This window comes from Quercus robur, chromosome 4 (assembly GCF_932294415.1).
Source record: "Quercus robur chromosome 4, dhQueRobu3.1, whole genome shotgun sequence".
NCBI lineage: Eukaryota > Viridiplantae > Streptophyta > Magnoliopsida > Fagales > Fagaceae > Quercus > Quercus robur.
Genome location: NC_065537.1, coordinates 70,715,469 through 70,734,017, shown reverse-complemented (window position 1 = coordinate 70,734,017; position 18,549 = coordinate 70,715,469). Strand labels below are relative to the sequence as shown.

The 18,549-nt window shown below is 34.7% G+C and overlaps 2 protein-coding genes and 1 long non-coding RNA gene across 6 annotated transcripts in view; 2 read left to right on the top strand and 1 right to left on the bottom strand.

Annotated features, from left to right (window-relative positions):
* LOC126723548 (F-box/kelch-repeat protein At3g23880-like) overlaps window positions 1-5,565 on the top strand; it is a 49,511-nt gene extending 43,946 nt beyond the window's left edge. The window contains exons 1-3 of one of the 2 annotated variants that reach the window (XM_050427084.1): window positions 671-2,011; window positions 4,974-5,203; window positions 5,324-5,565. In XM_050427084.1, coding sequence (XP_050283041.1) covers window positions 810-2,011; window positions 4,974-5,203; window positions 5,324-5,340 — 1,449 coding nt within the window. In that variant the 5' untranslated portion in view covers window positions 671-809 and the 3' untranslated portion in view covers window positions 5,341-5,565. Of the gene's footprint in view, window positions 1-670; window positions 2,012-4,973; window positions 5,204-5,323 lie in introns of those variants that run through there. The other variant, XM_050427086.1, reaches the window with a different exon arrangement.
* Window positions 1-18,549, bottom strand: part of LOC126723557 (uncharacterized) — a 144,940-nt gene that overhangs the window by 65,780 nt on the left and 60,611 nt on the right. The window lies entirely within an intron of this gene.
* The window catches only part of LOC126723544 (F-box/kelch-repeat protein At3g06240-like), a 58,311-nt gene that overhangs the window by 5,909 nt on the left and 33,853 nt on the right, over window positions 1-18,549 (top strand). Inside the window, exons 2-5 of one of the 3 annotated variants that reach the window (XM_050427076.1) lie at window positions 12,905-13,560; window positions 16,623-16,953; window positions 17,090-17,212; window positions 17,335-17,544. In XM_050427076.1, the coding sequence (XP_050283033.1) occupies window positions 12,905-13,560; window positions 16,623-16,953; window positions 17,090-17,212; window positions 17,335-17,418 (1,194 nt within the window). In that variant the 3' untranslated portion in view covers window positions 17,419-17,544. Of the gene's footprint in view, window positions 1-12,904; window positions 13,561-16,622; window positions 16,954-17,089; window positions 17,213-17,334; window positions 17,545-18,549 lie in introns of those variants that run through there. The other 2 variants (XM_050427077.1, XM_050427078.1) reach the window with 2 other exon arrangements.

Sequence of the window (18,549 nt, the reverse complement as noted above, 5' to 3'; positions counted from 1 at the left end):
AGACGAGACTTTGCGGGGCCCCAAGGGGCAAGGATGGGGTGAGAAAGATTTCCCCGTCTAGCTGAGCAAGGAGGGGATGAGGTAAAACAAAACCATGCGAGGCAGGGACGAAGACCCCATCCTCCAACCCTGCCCCGCCCCATTACAATCTCTAGCGACAAGTGTCCTCCAAAACCCATTGGGAGTAGGTCAAGTGGTGGGTCTCCCTTTTGAAACTCAATATAAACTTACTCAACCAACCCACCACCAAATATCTTAGAAATCTTGTTGGAATCCTACATTTCTACCAAGAATTCAACCTAGAATCACATTGTTGTCCAAGGTTTTGCCTAGATTTGGCAAAAATATAATGATCTCTACTCAAATCTAGTTGAGATCTTGTGATCTCTACTTGTGATCTCCGACAAGATGAGGAGGAAAATTAAAGTCTTTGACGAGATTTGACAATTGTCTCCTCTTTCTTGATTCCAATTGAAACTGACTCGACTCATACAAAGTCCAAAGTAAATGTTGGTGTGAGTGTGATGGTGTCCTTACTAAAACTTGAAGATATTATTAGAGGGTTTCAATGGGGGGAGTCTTGCCCTAATTTTTTATTTTTTATAAGAGTTACAAAAATCTTTGCCGCTAATTTGTTTGATTAAAAAGTAATTGCCGGTAAAACAAAACAGTTCAAAAAGTAAAAAAAAAGACAGTCAACCAAAGCGATATCGTTTTCAGAACACTGTCTATCTCTATCTGTTTACGCCATTCCCAAGTTTTTCAAATCGAAAATTTCAGAAAAGCTTGAAATTGGGTTAGGGTTAGGAATGTCAGACTATCTCCCAGAGGAAGTGGTGCTGGAAATTCTGCACAGACTTCCCGTCAAATCCCTAATTCGATTCAGGTGCGTTTCTAAATCATGGAACTCTTTAATTACAACCCCTGCCTTCATCAATTCCCACTTTTCCTCCAATTCTTCCAACTCAAACAAATTAATTGTTAGGCACTGCGTTGATAAACCCTATTTAGAGCACTACAAATTAATTGACGATAACCATGACTCCTCATCTGACCAAATTCAACACATTGATTTCCCACTAACGAGTAGTCGTATAAACCATTTTATGTTAATCGGTTCCGTGAATGGATTGTTCAGTCTTTTTGAACTAGAGCGCTATGTCCTTTGGAATCCCTCTATTAGAAAATTTATAACCCTTCCAAACCCTTGCATTATTGTCAAGACGCACGGCCGCGTTAAGTGTCGTTCAGCATTCGGGTTTGATCCACGGACTAATGATTATAAGGTGGTGAGGATTGCATTTCGATGCGGAACTAAAAGGACTGAAGAGGCCAAAGTGCCTCTGGTCGAGGTTTACTCTCTTAATGAGGGATCTTGGAGAATAACAAGTGCTGGCGACTCTTTTTCACCCGGGATTAGTTTTGATGACTGGGGGCGACCATCAGCTTCTTTAAATGGGGCTGTCCATTTTGTTGGGAAGGATAGGGATGATAACTTTTGTCCATTAGTTTTGTCATTTGACTTAGGTGATGAGGTTTTTCGTGAGATATCAGTGCCAAATGGTGCATTCCGTACGAGTGATTATGTTCATACCTCAGTAATTGGAGGATCGCTTTCTCTTTTATGTCATGATACTTATAGGCACACAGTGAACAACTGCTGTTCCATTTGGGTGATGAAAGAGTACGGTGTTGTTGATTCTTGGACTAAACTATTCACTGTTAATCTTTACGGAGGACTTATAAGGGTATTAGGTCTACAGAAGAATGGTAATATATTAGTAGAGGCAGAACTACCACTTCATTGGGAGCTATCTTCGTATGACCCTAAGAGCGAACAAGTTAAGCATTTGGGAATTTGTGGGAGACCATACTATTTTTGTGTTGATAATTATATGGAGAACCTTGTCTTGCTTGACAAACCGAATGATGCAGTTTCCAAAAGGGGAGTGAGCAGGAAGAGGAAATGCAGAGATAAGCTTGATTCAAGTCAACATTTCAGCTTTTGCTTGTAAGTAAACATTTTTAGACCTCTATATACTGCTTTCAGATGTTAATTTGATATTGACTTGCTATAAAGAGTGGTCAGAACTGTTAAATGTAAGTTTGTGGTTGTCGTTGATGATGAGATTAGACATTTGCAAGCTGGAAACCAAATATAAATGAAAGGCTGATGTGATTATCTTTTTATATGCACAGAACTTGTCACATCTAATCCATATTCAATATCAAATTTTTTTTACTCTTATCATTTTATTAGGGTTGCTAAGATTTTTCTGATATGATCTGCCATGGCCTTCAAATAGTGTGTTTTGTAAATGACTTGTTGTTTTGAACTAATGTAAATTCAACAAAGTATGGGATGATGCCAAGCATTTAAAATTTGTTGTAACCATGTAACTTTTGGTAGACTCATAACATTTTGCTAAGGGTTTTGTTTTGTTTTAAAAAAAAAAAAAAAAAAAAAAAAAACACTAAGCTAGAAACTAATATAACTAAATAGGAAAAAGGAAACACAAAAGCTCCAAGTCTCATGTGAATTTTGATGGAGCAATTGGTTTAGTAATTACTCCTTGGTTGTATGGAACTTATATCCTTTGTGAATTTTGTAGAGAAAGAAACTTACGTACTTTTGAGGTTGTGGAAGCCACTAGTCACCCAAAATCATCTTTCCTATGAACTTTGTTTGAATTGTCTTTTGTTTTGGGGTCATAGTGAGATACATTATTGTAGACTTTGTTGATTCTCTCTCTCTTAGACTGGAACTTTTTTCTCTTGTGTTTCTTTGGGATTTACTTTGTGTCCATCTTTGTATCTGAGGTAATTCCCTTTTAATATAAAATTCCATATTATATATATAAGACACTTTCTTTTTAGTCTGCTAAGTGTTGGTTAGATGTCCTTGTAGAGTTGTAGTGATTCTTTTCTTTATTTTTTTTTTCTCTATTTATTTAGGGTAATGCTCACTTATTTTTTTGGGTTGAGCTTATTGAGGGGCATGAATAAACCTATAAATGAGGATAGTTCAAAATTTGAAAATAAGTATTATTGATGTGAATGGCATTCACTTAGTTTGGTGTACCTATTGTATGCCCCCTTTGTTTATGGGTGATCTCTTTTCATTATTCAATGAAATTTTACTAATAAAAAAATAAAAATTAAAGGAATATTTAATGAAGCATAAAGGACCAGCTTATGATTCCTTTTCTATCTATGTGCTGCTGCCTAATTAGCTTGTATTGCTTTTGTTCATTGAATTAAATCTTTTCCTTGAATAATCTATTACATTATTAATCTATTTGTCTATTACCCAACTGATGTTGACTTGTTTAATTAGTGGCAAATGCTCAATTGTTATGCCTCTTTACTGCCATTAAATTATCGGTGTTTGTGGGATGGATTTAATATTCTAGTTGATGTAATTGACGTTTTAAAGCTTATTTGTGAATGCATGTGATTGTGTATCAACTCTGTTTGTGTCAATACTTTTTTTTTTTTTTTTTTATCCTAAATTTTGTACACAACTTGAATAAAAAAATGGAAGGTTGTATTAGGTTAATGGCTGGCATATAATTTAGTCACAGCTTGAATTTTCCATGAACCCTTTACTTTCTCTCCCAACTTGAAATGCAGCTAAGTCCCCACCCTGCACAACGTTGTATTACTTCGTCCATGTTCACCAGGGTGAGTCCGTCTAATGGATTTATGAAATAGCCCTAGTTAACTTTGTCATATAACATTTCAGTGTCCAGGTTACAAATTACTTTAAAAACACTGCTATTGAGTATGCTATGCTATCAAAACATTCATTTGCAATAAACACCAAATAAGGGATTTTCCAACCTTGAATGAAAGCATTTCGGTCTCTCACAAGACACCTATTGCACATTTAAAATATTATCCAACACTTTGTTTTTGGTTTAAGTGAAGAGATTAGCCCACACCATTGCCAATAAGAATATAGACATTTCCAACGAAGCTAATATGGCAAAAATCCTTGATATTGATCCCACCACTTTTATTATTATTTTTACTTGGAATCAAAGTGACATAAGTAGCATTTAAAGATTTCAAACTAGTAGTTATTATATAACACCATTTCCCCAAAACTCACCCAACCACTTCACTAATAACCTTCATTTTACATTAATATCTAACTCTTAATCTCTGGCCACCGTCTCTATTAGCAAAAAAAATTATCTTACTTTTCTCTCTCCAACAGTTGCATTGCACATTTGGTTCAAATTTAGTTCCCCAAAAAGAAAGGTGTGGGAGCCAATCCACCACTCTCACTAATCTGAATTTTTTTTCCCTTTAAATTTTTATTTCACATTGCTTTCTTAAAAAAAATTTGTTATTGATTTATAGATTATTTTGATTTTCCAATTTTATGATTTGGTTCATTTCTCACCAGCCAATTAGGGCCTTTCAGGCACCTTTTTTTCCCCAGTTTTTCTTTCTTCTTTTATCAATTGCTTTGACTTAGTTTCATTGGGTTTTTGACATTTTTTAAGTTGATGATAGAGATACGTGTGTTTATTTTTGGGTTTGGGGTTCTAGTTATTTTTGTATCTCATTTTTTTCTTTGGTAATGCATCTATTTGATGCTTCTTCATGCCCAAAAAGGATTCTCTCTGAATTCACTTTAACCAAGATGAGGTCATTCACACTCAAATTTGATTCTTCTTCATGCCTAAAAATTTGGAGGATTCTTTCTCTGAATTCACTTTGAGATAAAGTCATCCACCTCAGCCCTTCATTCGTTAGTAGTCTTGGTCTTGCTTGCAAGATATTTGATTTGTATACATATTCTTGACTTCCTTTTTCTCTTGTTTAAGTGCGTTGATTGTGTGGATTTTCTATAATGGGTTGCTTTCTAATATGACATTTATTGGTTTTACTCAGTTGTTCGATTATCTTTGTTTCTCAACCATCTAAGCCTTTTGGTGTATATATTGCTACCAAATTTTCAGGTTGACATCTGATGAAGCTAGAGTGCACCTGCTACAGGAGGCAAGAGAACAGCAACAAGAGGTAGTACAACTCGAAGAGACAGTACGCCAGCGACAAGAGGCAATGCTATATCAACAAGAGGCAATACAACAGCAGATGGAGAGAATGGCCTATTTTAAATCACAATTGGAGAAAGCGGCCAATTTTAAATTAAGATTGGCCCATTTGATTCAGCGATTAGGGGGGCCAGGTTATTACTTTGTTGTGCTTTTGTTATAGATATATTATGTGTTTTATAATGTAAATTACTTTATGTAGTATTTATAGTTGTGTTATAATGTTAATTGGAGTTATTTATCTTATATTTTAGGCTGGAGACATATTTAGTGGTGTTAGAGATCAAAGTGCAACACAAGAACAACGAAGATCCTCTTCTGCAGGTCAGGAAATGTGACCGTGAGGTGGGAGTGAGATTCTGTCTTAATATTTTGTTATACTTGGGATATTATGGTCTTAATCTGACACTGGTAAAAAGTAGCTTGTTGTATGTTAAGTAGTCTTCAATGAATTTAGTAAAATTTGTATTATGATAGAATATCCTTTGTTAGATGATTTTGATGTGAATAGTGTTTTTTTTTTTTTTTTTACTAAAATATTTTTTTTAGGGGGGAGGGGGGGAGGGGAAGAGAGAGAGAGAGAGAGAGAAGAAGAAGAAAGATAGAAAGGCTATCGATGACCAAACATTCTACCTAAATAGTTATGAAAATTACAATTTACCTCCAATAGCATATAATTAAATTTAAAACAAGACATGTCCAATTCATATTTTCCTCTTCATACAGTGTACCCTGTTTAGCCTTCTTTACCTTACAAATTCATTTTTTTGACAAAAAACTATATGTAATGGTAGCCACTTCGGATGCATTTACCACACAAAATTTTGAATATATAAAATCATGACACATGAAAGTGTAAAAGGAAAATTGGCATTAAAAATGAATCTGAGACCAAAGGAGATGAGAACTCCGGAAAGAAGGGACAAAAGCCTCATTGTGGTAGGATGGTAGCAAACATGATTTCGAGTCTGACTCTATGCTTGATACACCAACTCACTACATCAAGAAAAGAGAATATTATTCTTTATTTATTTTTTTTAAAAGGAGGAAAATTGGTATTTTTGTTAAGGAGTGTATCTCTGTTGTTACTTTACGTTGTTAAATGGAGAACCAAAGGGATATATTATCCACGAGGGGATTGAGATAAGGTAACCCTCTCTCCTTTACCTTTCTCTTCTTTGTGCAGAGGAAACTACATGCATTTGCATCAAGTGAGGATTGAAAAAAGTTTGCATGGAGTGGTCATTTGTATTGGAGCTCCAAAAATTACTCACACTTTCTTTGCGTATAACAAGTCTTTAGCCGAACATCCATGAATAAGTGCATAAAAATCCAAGATATCCTTAGACAATATGAAGACGCCTCATGTCAAAAATTAATCTGTAAGAAAAAAAATTTTCTTTAGTGAAAATATATTAGTTGAGGGATCGAGTTTGGCTACAAACTTGATTGTAGCCTAATGCTATAATTAACAATATGAAGATGACATGTGTTCACTTATTAAACCACATTGAAATGATTGTATGCAATTATTTTATGTGAGTTATGTGTATTGCACATGACAAAGACATGTCATCTTCCTATTATTGGTTATTGCAAGCTACAACCAAGTTTGTATCCAAACTTTGTTCTTAATTGAGAGGCAAAAGGAAATCAAAATCTTGCTAGGAGTTCCAACAATGAAGTGGTATGACAAATACCTTGAATTTCCCTTGGGAATTTGACGATAAAAAACAAGCATTTATTGAAATAAGAGAAAGGGTATGGACTACGGAAGAAGCTTGTGGAAAAAAAAGCTGCTATCTCAAGTGAAATTCTAATCAAGGTAGTGGCCTAAGCCATTTCTACATTCACTATTAGTTGTTTTAAGCTCTAAAAGGAATTATGCAAAGAGTTGAGTTCTAAAATGTGAGAATTCCAGAAGGGTCATACGGACAAAGAAAGGAAAATCAACTAGTTTAGATGGGACATAATGTAAGTACCCAAGTCAAAAGTGGGAATGGGATTTTAGGCGCTTCATGAGTTTAATTTAGCTTTATTAGCAAAGTAGGGTGGCAGTTAATGAATGATAGCAATTCACTTCTTTATTGAGTAAACAAAGCCATATATTTTCTAACAAGCAATTTTATGGAGTCGAATCTGAATGACGCTGGTTCATATGCTTCTTCTTCTTTTTTTTGGTTGGGGGGGTAGAAAATGCTGCTTATATAGAAAAACTAAAGAGGAAAGTCAAATAGAGATTTAAAGGGCATACCCTCTCATAACAATAGGAGGACGACCAAAATAAATGAAGGTCTTGGTCAGTGCTCAATCCCTTCCTAGCCAGTAAGTCTGCACACTTATTGGCTTCACGAAAGCAATGCTTCATCTTCACCTAAGGAATCCGGTTGATGAGGGTCCTACAATTAATTATAAGAGAAGCATGGTGTAAAATATAGTTAAACTCTTCTGTCACCCAACCAAGAACAACTTTAGCATCAACTTCAATTTCGACAGCCAACCGGTTTAAATTAACACAAAGCATAAGCCCATCCCTTAAAGCCCAAGTTTTAAGGGAAGGGCTTATGCCTGGAGGATAGCTTATGGTGCTTAGTATGCGTATGAGATGGAAAATAGTTAATGTAATAAAAGTCAAGATTTGCAGTGACAAATAGCTCTCCACCCCAATATCTTATATGCTAGTATCAACAGTAAAGCTCCACCTCGAAGTTGTAATCAGCTCATTGATTGATCATAGATGAACATCTCCATAATTTGTGAAGGTTTTAGGTTTATTTCTTTTGTTAGTGCAAGCTCCACCCCGAAGCTGTAGTGAGCTCATTGATTGATCAACGATTTTAAGTTGCTGTGGAGGTGGGTGTTCATTATTTCTCCCCTCAATTTGGGTGTTTTGCCTGGACTTTTTATAAAAGACCTGTTAAATTTCAATTAATCTGATTTTTTTTTTAAAAAAAAATCTAAATTTGAAAGGAAAATTAAAAAATATTAAAAATACTTGCAAACTTTCAATGACAAAACATACCGTCTATAAAAAGTTATAGTTCATAATGATTTAACGAAAGTTACAATTTATCCCTTAGGTCTAATCCTATCATAATATAGTATTGTTTAGTCATATAAAAATAATAAAAAACGGTGGGTACTCCCTCTTCTCTTAGGCAGTAGAAGTTCTTTGTCCCTTCCTTACGAAGGAGTGTTTTGTTTTTGTCTCTCTAGGGATAACAAGTTTATCTCTAGAGCTTGTGGGGTTTTTCTTGTGGGATTAGGGGAAGCAATTTTTTGTCTCCTCTTGTGTGTAGTTCTTTTTCATTCTTTCTTCCAACCTGTCTTAATGGAGGAACTCATAGATACTTGGCGAAATATGTCTCTCTCAGAGAGGGAGGATTCAGGTTTTACCCTTTGAAGTGACTAGCGATCTCAGAAGTTCATCTTGAATCTTTGCTATTAGCGTGGCAAGCTGAGTCATGATGACAAGAGCTGTGAACTATGGATTCAAAGCAAAGGCACCTTACAAATTTCAAAACAACAAGTTGGTCCATCACTTTGGGCTTCTCCACACTGTTCAACAAGGAAAGGTGTAATCGTGGTGCCTGAGATGTTTGAAAGGACCTCATCTCAACCTGCATGGAAAGAAAGGGAGACTGCCGACTATAGTGAATCCGGTATAGCAGCTTTGATTGAGGGAGGCAACGATGAAATGGTGCAAGAAAACGTTGAGACGGTGCAAAAGGACGTTACATCAGTTATGGAATCCGAGTTTTGTGGAATTGATTCCTCATTAATGCTAACATCGCATTCAAAGTTGGCGGTGATTTCAAACTCTACAACTACTATGGGAATTTCTAAAAGTCTGAAATCCCAGCCAATCATTAAAGAGTCCAGCCCATTTAATGCACCTCTTATTTTGGTTGTGGAAGTAAAGAGTGATACTTTGAGAGCAAAAATAAGTGATATTGAAGCAGCATTACCCATGCATGATTGCTAACCAATTATTGCTCCTATTGACTCTAATTCCCAGCAATCCCAATGGCAAGTGTTTAATGCGATCAATATTTTAGACAAGGAAAAATTCTCAACAACAACAATTAGGGGTAATGAGCCAGATCAGTCCAATCGGCCTCCACACTGCAAGAGGACGTTACATCAGTTATGGAATCCGAGTTTTGTGGAATTGATTCCTCATTAATGCTGACATCGCATTCAAAGTTGGCGGTGATTTCAAACTCTACAACTACTATGGGAATTTCTAAAAGTCTGAAATCCCAGCCAATCATTAAAGAGTCCAGCCCATTTAATGCACCTCTTATTTTGGATGTGGAAGTAAAGAGTGATACGTTGAGAGCAAAAATAAGTGATATTGAAGCAGCATTACCCATGCATGATTGCTAACCAATTATTGCTCCTATTGACTCTAATTCCCAGCAATCCCAATGGCAAGTGTTTAATGCGATCAATATTTTAGACAAGGAAAAATTCTCAACAACAACAATTAGGGGTAATGAGCCAGATCAGTCCAATCGGCCTCCACACTGCAAGAGGACGTTACATCAGTTATGGAATCCGAGTTTTGTGGAATTGATTCCTCATTAATGCTGACATCGCATTCAAAGTTGGCGGTGATTTCAAACTCTACAACTACTATGGGAATTTCTAAAAGTCTAAAATCCCAACCAATCATTAAAGAGTCCAGCCCATTTAATGCACCTCTTATTTTGGTTGTGGAAGTAAAGAGTGATACGTTGGCAGCAAAAATAAGTGATATTGAAGCAGCATTACCCGTGCATGATTGCTAACCAATTATTGCTTCTATTGACTCTAATTCCCAGCAATCCCAACAGCAAGTGTTTAATGCGATCAATATTTCAGACAAGGAAAAATTCTCAACAACAGCAATTAGGGGTAATGAGCCAGATCAATCCAATCGGCCTCCACACTGCGCCATTTGGAAACCACCTCCATGGCCGATCCTGAAGGTGAACTTTGATGGTGCTATGTTCTGAGAACAAATTTCAGTGGGTGTGGGAGTTGTAATCCAAGATGATAAGGGTTAGGTTGTAGAATCCACAGACGAGAAAATCACTTTGCCCTACTGGGTTACTGTTGTGGAAGTGATTGCAACTAAGAGAGCACTCAGGTTGGCTCTAGATATCGGTCTCTCACCTATTGTCCTTGAGGAGGATTCCAAGAACACTAATGATGCCCTAATGTGTGAGGGATCATTGTTGGCGGACTACAGACACTTGGTAGATGATGCAAAGAGGTTAGCAAACCAGTTTGAATCCATGGAGTTCAGTCATGTCAAAAGAGAGGATAATAGTACGGTTCACAATATTGCTAGACATGCAAGACATGTTAGCGAGTTATCGGTATGGATGGAGGATGTTCCTCCACACCTCTCCGCTATAATTCAAGCCAAATCAGCCTTTCGTTAAATAAAATTATAGTGCTCTTTCTAAAAAAAAAAAAAAAAAACACTTCTTTTGATACTGTTTACTATTTAATTAGAAAAAAAAAAAGTGTTATAGTATTTAAAGCATTTTGACAAATGATATTTAGATGCTAGACATATCTATGAAATATATAATATATGAAATAAAAAAATTTTGACTATTGGTTGATCTTATAATATTTTGTCAAGTAAACTAAAAACTGTTCATAATTTAGTACATCATTATTATTCCATTATATATATTTTTAATTGAATTTTAATTATACTTTATATTTAAATATCTATTAAAATCTTACCAAATCATATTTCATTTACAAAACAAAAATGTAATAAATACCTATTAATTAGGGGTGTCCAACCAAACCTAGTACCCGACCAACCTGCCTTACCTGGCCAACTCGACCCAAAAACCGACTGACTTGACGATAGTAATGATCAACAGCAGATCTCCACCTCTAAAACTCGAGTCCGGTGGGTCGGTTGACGGGTCTAAGCATGGAAAACCGATTTCCAACCAACCTGACTATTTACACACTAGAAACTTGTTGTTTTTCGTTGATTGGAGTGGTTAGTTGGTTTGGTTTTGGCCAATCTGTCGAGATCTAATCAAATCCAATTATAACCAATAGATTTTGGAAAAATCTGGCCGATTTATGCAAAATCCAATGACATTTTGCACAATCTGAAATCGGCCGAGACCTAACCAAAAATTGAAGACATCTGACCACCCAAACTTCCTCCTTCTACCGATAGGTAGCGAGTCTAGGTATGGGAGACCCAAAGTGATTGGGTCGATTCTAAGTTGGGTACAAACCTGACTCGTGGACAGCCCAACTATTAATAATAACCATAATTATTAAAATTTACAATTAGACAAAAAATAAAAGATTGAAACAATTAATTATATCATGTATAACTTTACCATGCATTGTAACTTTTTCTTTTTCTTTTTAAATCTCATACCCTCTCTTCATTCCTTTCTTTTTTATGTGCGTTTGTTTCTTAATTTTTTTTAAAAGAAAAAAAAAACCAAAAGAAATCCAAAAAAGCTTGGTCTTAAAAAAAACACACACATAACCAAGCAAATATTAGAGGTTTCAATGGTGGGAGTCTTCCCCCTAATTTTTTTTTTGGTAAAAGAAAAAGGTTTTGCAAATATATGCCATAAGGGCATATAATAATTTTCCTTTTAGGAAAAAATTTTCTTGAAAATTGAAAAAATATCTTAAAAAAATATTTCCAAAAATGGATAACTTAATGTGTGCTCTAAGGGCACACATTAACCGAACCCAAAGAAAAATCTTGCCGCTAATTTCTTTGATTAATTTTTTTGAGTAATGGATAACTTAGTGTGTATTTGGTTCCTGAGTTTTGCTTTTGCGTTTTGCTTTTTTTTTTTTTTTTTTTTCACACGTGTTTCAGGGGACAGAAGTACTGTTCAGTACTGTTTGGCCTTTTTTTTTTTGACATTTCTGTCAATCAGTGGGCCCGTGTACTGTTTATGGACCCACAAATTTCATTTTTTATTAATTTTTTCATTAAAAATGGGTCCCACAGCACTATTCACACATTTAAAAATTATTTTGCTACAGTGTTTTCAGTTTTCAGTTTCAGTAAAATAAGTTCTATCCAAACACACCCTTAATGTATGCCTTAAGATTACAATAATTTTCCTTTTTAGAAAAGAATTTTTCGAAATTTGAAAAAATATCTTAAAAAAATATTTTCCAAAATAGATAACTAAAATCTTGCCGCTAATTTGTTTGAATATTCTTTTTGAGTAAAAGAAATTGCACGGTTTACAACAAAACCGCAGTTCAAAAAATATAAACAAAGCAAAACAGCGAGTCTCAAACCAAAGCTTGAAATTGAAATTTCAGAAAAGCTTGAAATTTGATTAGGAATGTCAGACTATCTCCCAGAGGAAGTGGTGCTAGAAATCCTGCACAGACTACCCGTGAAATCCCTAATTCAATTCAGGTGCGTTTCAAAATCATGGAACTCTCTAATTACAAGCTCTGTCTTCATCAATTCCCATCTCACTCGATCACATTCACTTCTCTCCGATTACAACAAATTAATCGTTAGGCACTGCCTCGATAAACCCTACGTAGAGCACTACAAATTAATTGACGATAGCAATGACTCGTTTGATCAAATTCAAAACATCGAGTTACCACTCACGAGTCGCCGTATCCAACATTTTAGGTTAATTGGTTCCGCGAATGGATTGTTCAGTCTTTTTGAACAAGAGCGCTTTATTCTTTGGAATCCCTCTATTAGAAAATTTATCACCCTTCCAAAACCTTGCATTACTGTCAAAGCGCACGGCCGCCTTACGTGTCGTCCGGCATTCGGGTTTGATCCCCGGACTAATGATTATAAGGTGGTGAGAATTGCATTTCCATCTGAAGAGGCCAAACCACCTCTAATTGAGGCTTACTCTCTTAATGAGGACTCTTGGAAATTAACTAGTGCCTCTTTTCCGCTGGGTATTGGTTTTTCTGATTGGCATAGACCCGCAGCTTCTTTAGGTGGGGCTGTCCATTTTGCGGTATATGATAAGGACAATCACAGTCCGTTAATTTTGTCGTTTGATTTGGGTGATGAGGTTTTTCGCTTGATGTCATTGCCAAATTGTGCATTCAGTTGGAGTAATATTCAAACCTCGGTAATTGGGGGATCGCTTTCTCTGTTATTTTATGATGATAGGTTTGTAGCCAACAAATGTTGTGCCATTTGGGTGATGAAAGAGTATGGCGTTGTTGATTCTTGGACTAAATTGTTAACCGTTGATTTCAACAAAGAAATTATAGGGGTGTTATGTCTCCAGAAGAATGGCAATATATTAGTGGAGGCAAAACTACCAAGTGATTGGGAGCTCTCTTCATATGACCCTAAGAGCCAACATGTTAAGAGTTTGGGGATTTGTGGGAGGCCGCACTATTTTCATGTTGATAATTTTGTGGAGAACCTTGTCTTACTTGACAAACCAAATGATGCAGTTTCCAAAAGGGGAGCGTGCAGGAAGAGGAAGTGCAGGTAAAAGCTTGATTCAACTCAAAATTTCAGCATTTACTTTTCTCAATTCTACCTTTTTCCTGGTATATACTAGATACTGCTATGTGGCTATAAGTAAATATTTTCAGACCTCAATATACTGCTCTCAGATGTTAATTTGTTATCTGCTTGATATAAAGAGTGGTCAGAAGTTCCATAGATCAGTTGCTTGCCCTCTTTAGTGGATCTCTTTTTCATTGGTCTCGGACTTGGGGACTCACATCTAGTGATTCTTTCCCTTCTTTCCTTTGTTCTCTCTACTTTTTAATTAGTTTTCTTTTCTTCATTGTTTTCTTTTCTCTTTTGTATTCCATTGTAATTTTTGGTTTGCTTCTTCATGCATAAAGTGGCCGGTTGAATATACAGTGGTCAGAAGTGTTAAATGCAATTTTGTGGTTGTCATTGATGATGAGATTGAACATTTGCAAGATGGAAACAGTAAATATAAAATAAAGTCTGATGTTATTGTCTTTTTCTATATGCTAAACTTGTCACAGCTAATCCATATTCAATTTCAAAATGTGTTTTATGCTTCCTGTCTCATTAGACTTGCTTAGATTTTTCTGATATGATCAGCCATTGCCTTCTGATTTTGTGTTTTTTACGTGACTTGTTATTTTGTATCAATGTACATTCAAAAAGTATAAGAATAACCAAGAGAGAGAGAGAAAGAAACGAGGCCCAAACATTTAAAAGTTTTTTAACGATTTAACTATAGGTAGAATCATGACATTTTGTTAGGGGTTTTGATTGATTAAATGTATTACATTGTATTGAGTGTGGGAGTTGCATCAGGGTGACCCTAGTGACAACCCTAGTGTTTGTTGTAAAAATGTAATCAATAATGGGGTTTGCCCAAAAAAATAGGTACTGTTTTGTTTAGCTGAATATATGATGTAGACTTAGCTTCTGCACTGCATTGAGTTACTTTAGTTATGTGTTGATATGGAAAGATTATTGATATTAATGGTGCTAGGTGGATAAATTGGACCTTCTTCAGCTTATTCAATAATTTTTTATTTTGGCTTTTCACTTGAATTTTATTAGGATTTTGTCGAGAAAATTTTGAAATAGAACTATGCATATAGAATAGGATTGTCATTGGGCCTCAACCCTTAATGTATCTATAAAAAATTTATTTTACTGATAAAATAAGGTATAGGATAGGATTTTTTTATTGTTACACAGTCAAGTCTACTCTATGGTGAAAATCAGATCTATGGTTATGTTATATAAAAGGAAGATGATGAGAGTGTAAGCACTATGGTTATGTTTGTTTCATGGATAATCAGGGGAAAGAAAGTGAGTTTCAGGAATATTTTCTGTTCTTTTGGTGGTAGGAACTTTGGCCAATCCTGTAACATAGTGTTTTAAAAACTAGTAAAAAATGTTGCACCAGCATAGAAGGCAACTTCTAGGTTATTAATGTATCTTGAGATATGTTAAGAACAAGATTTTTATAAATGAAGAGTATTAATGCATTTATTTTCTAAGCATCAACGGTCATTTCCAAGGGATTAGAAAATATAAGAAAATATATCCATAATGAATAGTGAAGTAGAAGTTGCTTTACTTCACTTTTACCTTGGTTTGCTCAATTAGTTATTTGCTGGTTCATTATATGTCTGAATATGCAGATGTCTTTATTTTTTTGTTTGAGAAAAAAGGGCCATGACGTCTCCCCAGAAGTGTATGTGGTATGTGAAGGCTTCAAAAAGGCTGCTTTCTTTGTTTGGACAACAGCGTAGGGGGAGTCACACTTATGTTTAAAATAGGTTAACATTAGTTAGGTAAATTTAATAATTATTCCAAAGATTGATAGGGGATATTGTAAATTTGTAGAATTTTAAAATAATATCAAGAGAGGGTGTAACCACACAATATGGGTTGGTGACACTTGATGATTGTATTAGATATAAAATAATGGATAAAGGAAGGGGAAACACATGAATAAGGTGCTCAAATTTGAAGGGAGGTAAATAAGTTGTGTATAAAAATAGAATGGTTAAAGAAACAAGTGGGACTTGGATGAACATGTTTATAAAATTTCAAAAATTGCATTGCACATGCCTGCATGGGTTAGCTAAAGCTGTCCAGTTCGAGTCTTGAGATTACCCGATACACGGTTCTTATGGGTAAGGTCGTGTATCCGGGGTTTACTCAGGATGGGGGTACACGAAGTGGCCCTGCCTTGAAGAGGTTCCTTGTGATAAAAATAATAATGGTAATTTCTTTTCTTCTTTTTCAAGATAAAGTGTTGCATTGATTCTTAGTGCTTTGCTTCAAATTTTTGCCCCCAAAAAGAATGGAATGAAAGCCAATCCACCAGGACCACCACTCTTAGTGATCCGCACTTTTCTTTCCTTAAATTTTGATTTCACATAGCTTTATTCCAAATTTTGTTTATTAATTTATGCATTATTTTGATTTCCATTTTTATGATTATGTTCGATTCTCACTAGCAAATTAGTGCTTTTCATGTACTTTTTTTCCCCAGGGTTTTCTTTCTTCTTTTATCAATTACTTTGACTTGGTTTTATTGGGTTTTTGAGATATGTTAAGTTTTTTATTTAGATATGTTAAGTTGTTGATAGAGATATGTGTGTTTATGTTTGGGTCTGGGAATTCAAGTTATTTTTGTAGTAGGGTTTTTTATCTCATTGTTTCTTTAGTAATGCTTCTATTTGATGCTTCTATATGCCCAAAAGACCAAGAGGATTCTCTCTCAGAATTCACTTTTTTGAGATGAGGTCATTCACCCTTAAAGTTGATTCTTCTTCATGCCTAAAACATTTGGAGTATGTAAGGTCATCTACCTCATCCCATTATACGTTTGTACTTGGAGATTAATCAGCACGAAATTTGGAAACTATATACATCTTCATAACTTCCTTTTTCTCTTGTTTAAATGGTTGGTTATGTGGATTTTCTATAATGGGTTGCTTTCTAATATGATAATTATTGGTTTTACTTTGTGGTTCAATTCGTTTTTGTATCTCAACCATCTAAGCCTTTTGGTGTATCTTCTGCTACCAAATTTCTAGGTTGACTTCAAACAAAGAGATATGCCAGCTACAAGAGGCAAAACACCTGCTACAAGAGATACTACAACATGCGAGTGTATACGAGCTACAATTGGACATAATACATCAACAACAAACAATAATACATCAACAAGAGGCAATTCTATTGCCTCTACAAGAGGCAATACTGCACGACGGGAGAGCACTCCAGCTACAAGAGGCATTGCTATATGAACTAGAGACAATACTACAGCAGCAGACAGAGAAAATAGCCACTTTGATATCACAAATTGAGATAATGGAGACTGCAGAATCAAAATTGGTCTTTTTAATTCAACGATTAAAGGGCCAGGTTATTACTTCAGTGTGCTTTTATTAATATATATATATATATATATTATCTACTTTTTAATGTAAATGTAGTACTTTATGCAGTTTATAAGTGTTTTGTTATATTGTTAATTGGATTTATTTATCTTATATTTTAGGCTGAAGTAGAGACAATGCTACAACAGAAGACAGAGAAAATGACCTCTTTAAAATCACAATTGGAGAAAATGGACACTATAAAATCAAAATTGGTATCTTTGATTCAACAATTCAAGGGTCAGGTAATTACTTTGTTGTGCTTTTGTTATAAATATATTGTGTTTTTTAATGTAAATGTAATACTTTATGCAGTGTTTAGAGTTGTGTTATGATATTAATTGGAGTTATTTATCTCATATTTTAGGCTGGAGAGATGTTTAGTGGCGTTGGAGATCAAAGTTCAACACAAGTACAACAAAGATCCTCTTCTGCAGGGCAAGAAATGTGACCTTGCGGTGGGCAGTAAAGTTTTATGCAGTACATGGACATAATTTTTTTTTTTTGAAAATTATGGTCTTGATTTGACACTCGAAAAATTTGTGATTGATATGACAGGTTTTTTTTTTTTTATTAAGTAATCTTCAATGAATTTTGTAAATTATGTATTATGATAGGACATTCTTTTAGATGGCTTTATTTGATTAGTTTTTTTTTTTTTTTTTTACTAAAATCGATATAAATAAATAAAAAAATAAAATAAAAGATAATAAGGCTACTTTCAATGACAAAACGTACTGCCTAACTGGCTAAACAGTAATAGTTCATAATGTTTTAGTGAAAATTACAATTTACCTCATATATCATATAATTAAGGGAAACAAAAAATGTCCAAATTTAAATTCTTTTATTGATACAGTATACTTTGTTTAGTCTTTTTGACCTTACAAATTCAATTTATTGTAACTACCATGGAAAAAATTTTGATTTCAGCTTCCCAAACCAATTCATCCATGTCTTTGTAACAACTGTTTTTTAGTAACTGTGTCTTACAACTGAATATATGAAATCATGACACGTGTCCTTGGGCTTAAGAATTAAGATTATCCTCTCTCTCTCTTTGCAGATGCCACATAGGAGACATGCATTATCAATAGTATGTTAATAAGAAATTATTGGGTAGTCCTGGACTACAAGGTCAATGCTGACTTTGTAGTACCAATCAACGAGAGTCTGCCTCTTTGATAAAAATGCATTACATCATCTGACATCCACATCAACTCAATAACAATAGTTCCTAATTATTTCTAATAAGTGACAATAGAATTGTCTATTGACAATTTTGTTTTGTTGAATATCTAATAATATATTAACCAGAGAATTAATGCAATTGAAAGTGTAAAAGTTAAATTAAAATGAAATATGACCAGGGAAAACGTCATTGTGGTAAGCTGGTAAGTGGTAACAAATGTGGTTTCAAATCTGTCTCAATACTTTGATACCCCTACTAACTAGCATAAAAAAAAGTGTCAAAACACTCCCCCCAAATCCCTACAAAGAATAACCTAGTATTGTGCTACCATATACCATTTATAAAGTTAATTAACTTCCATCTCAAGTAACATGTCTATGCATTCTTATT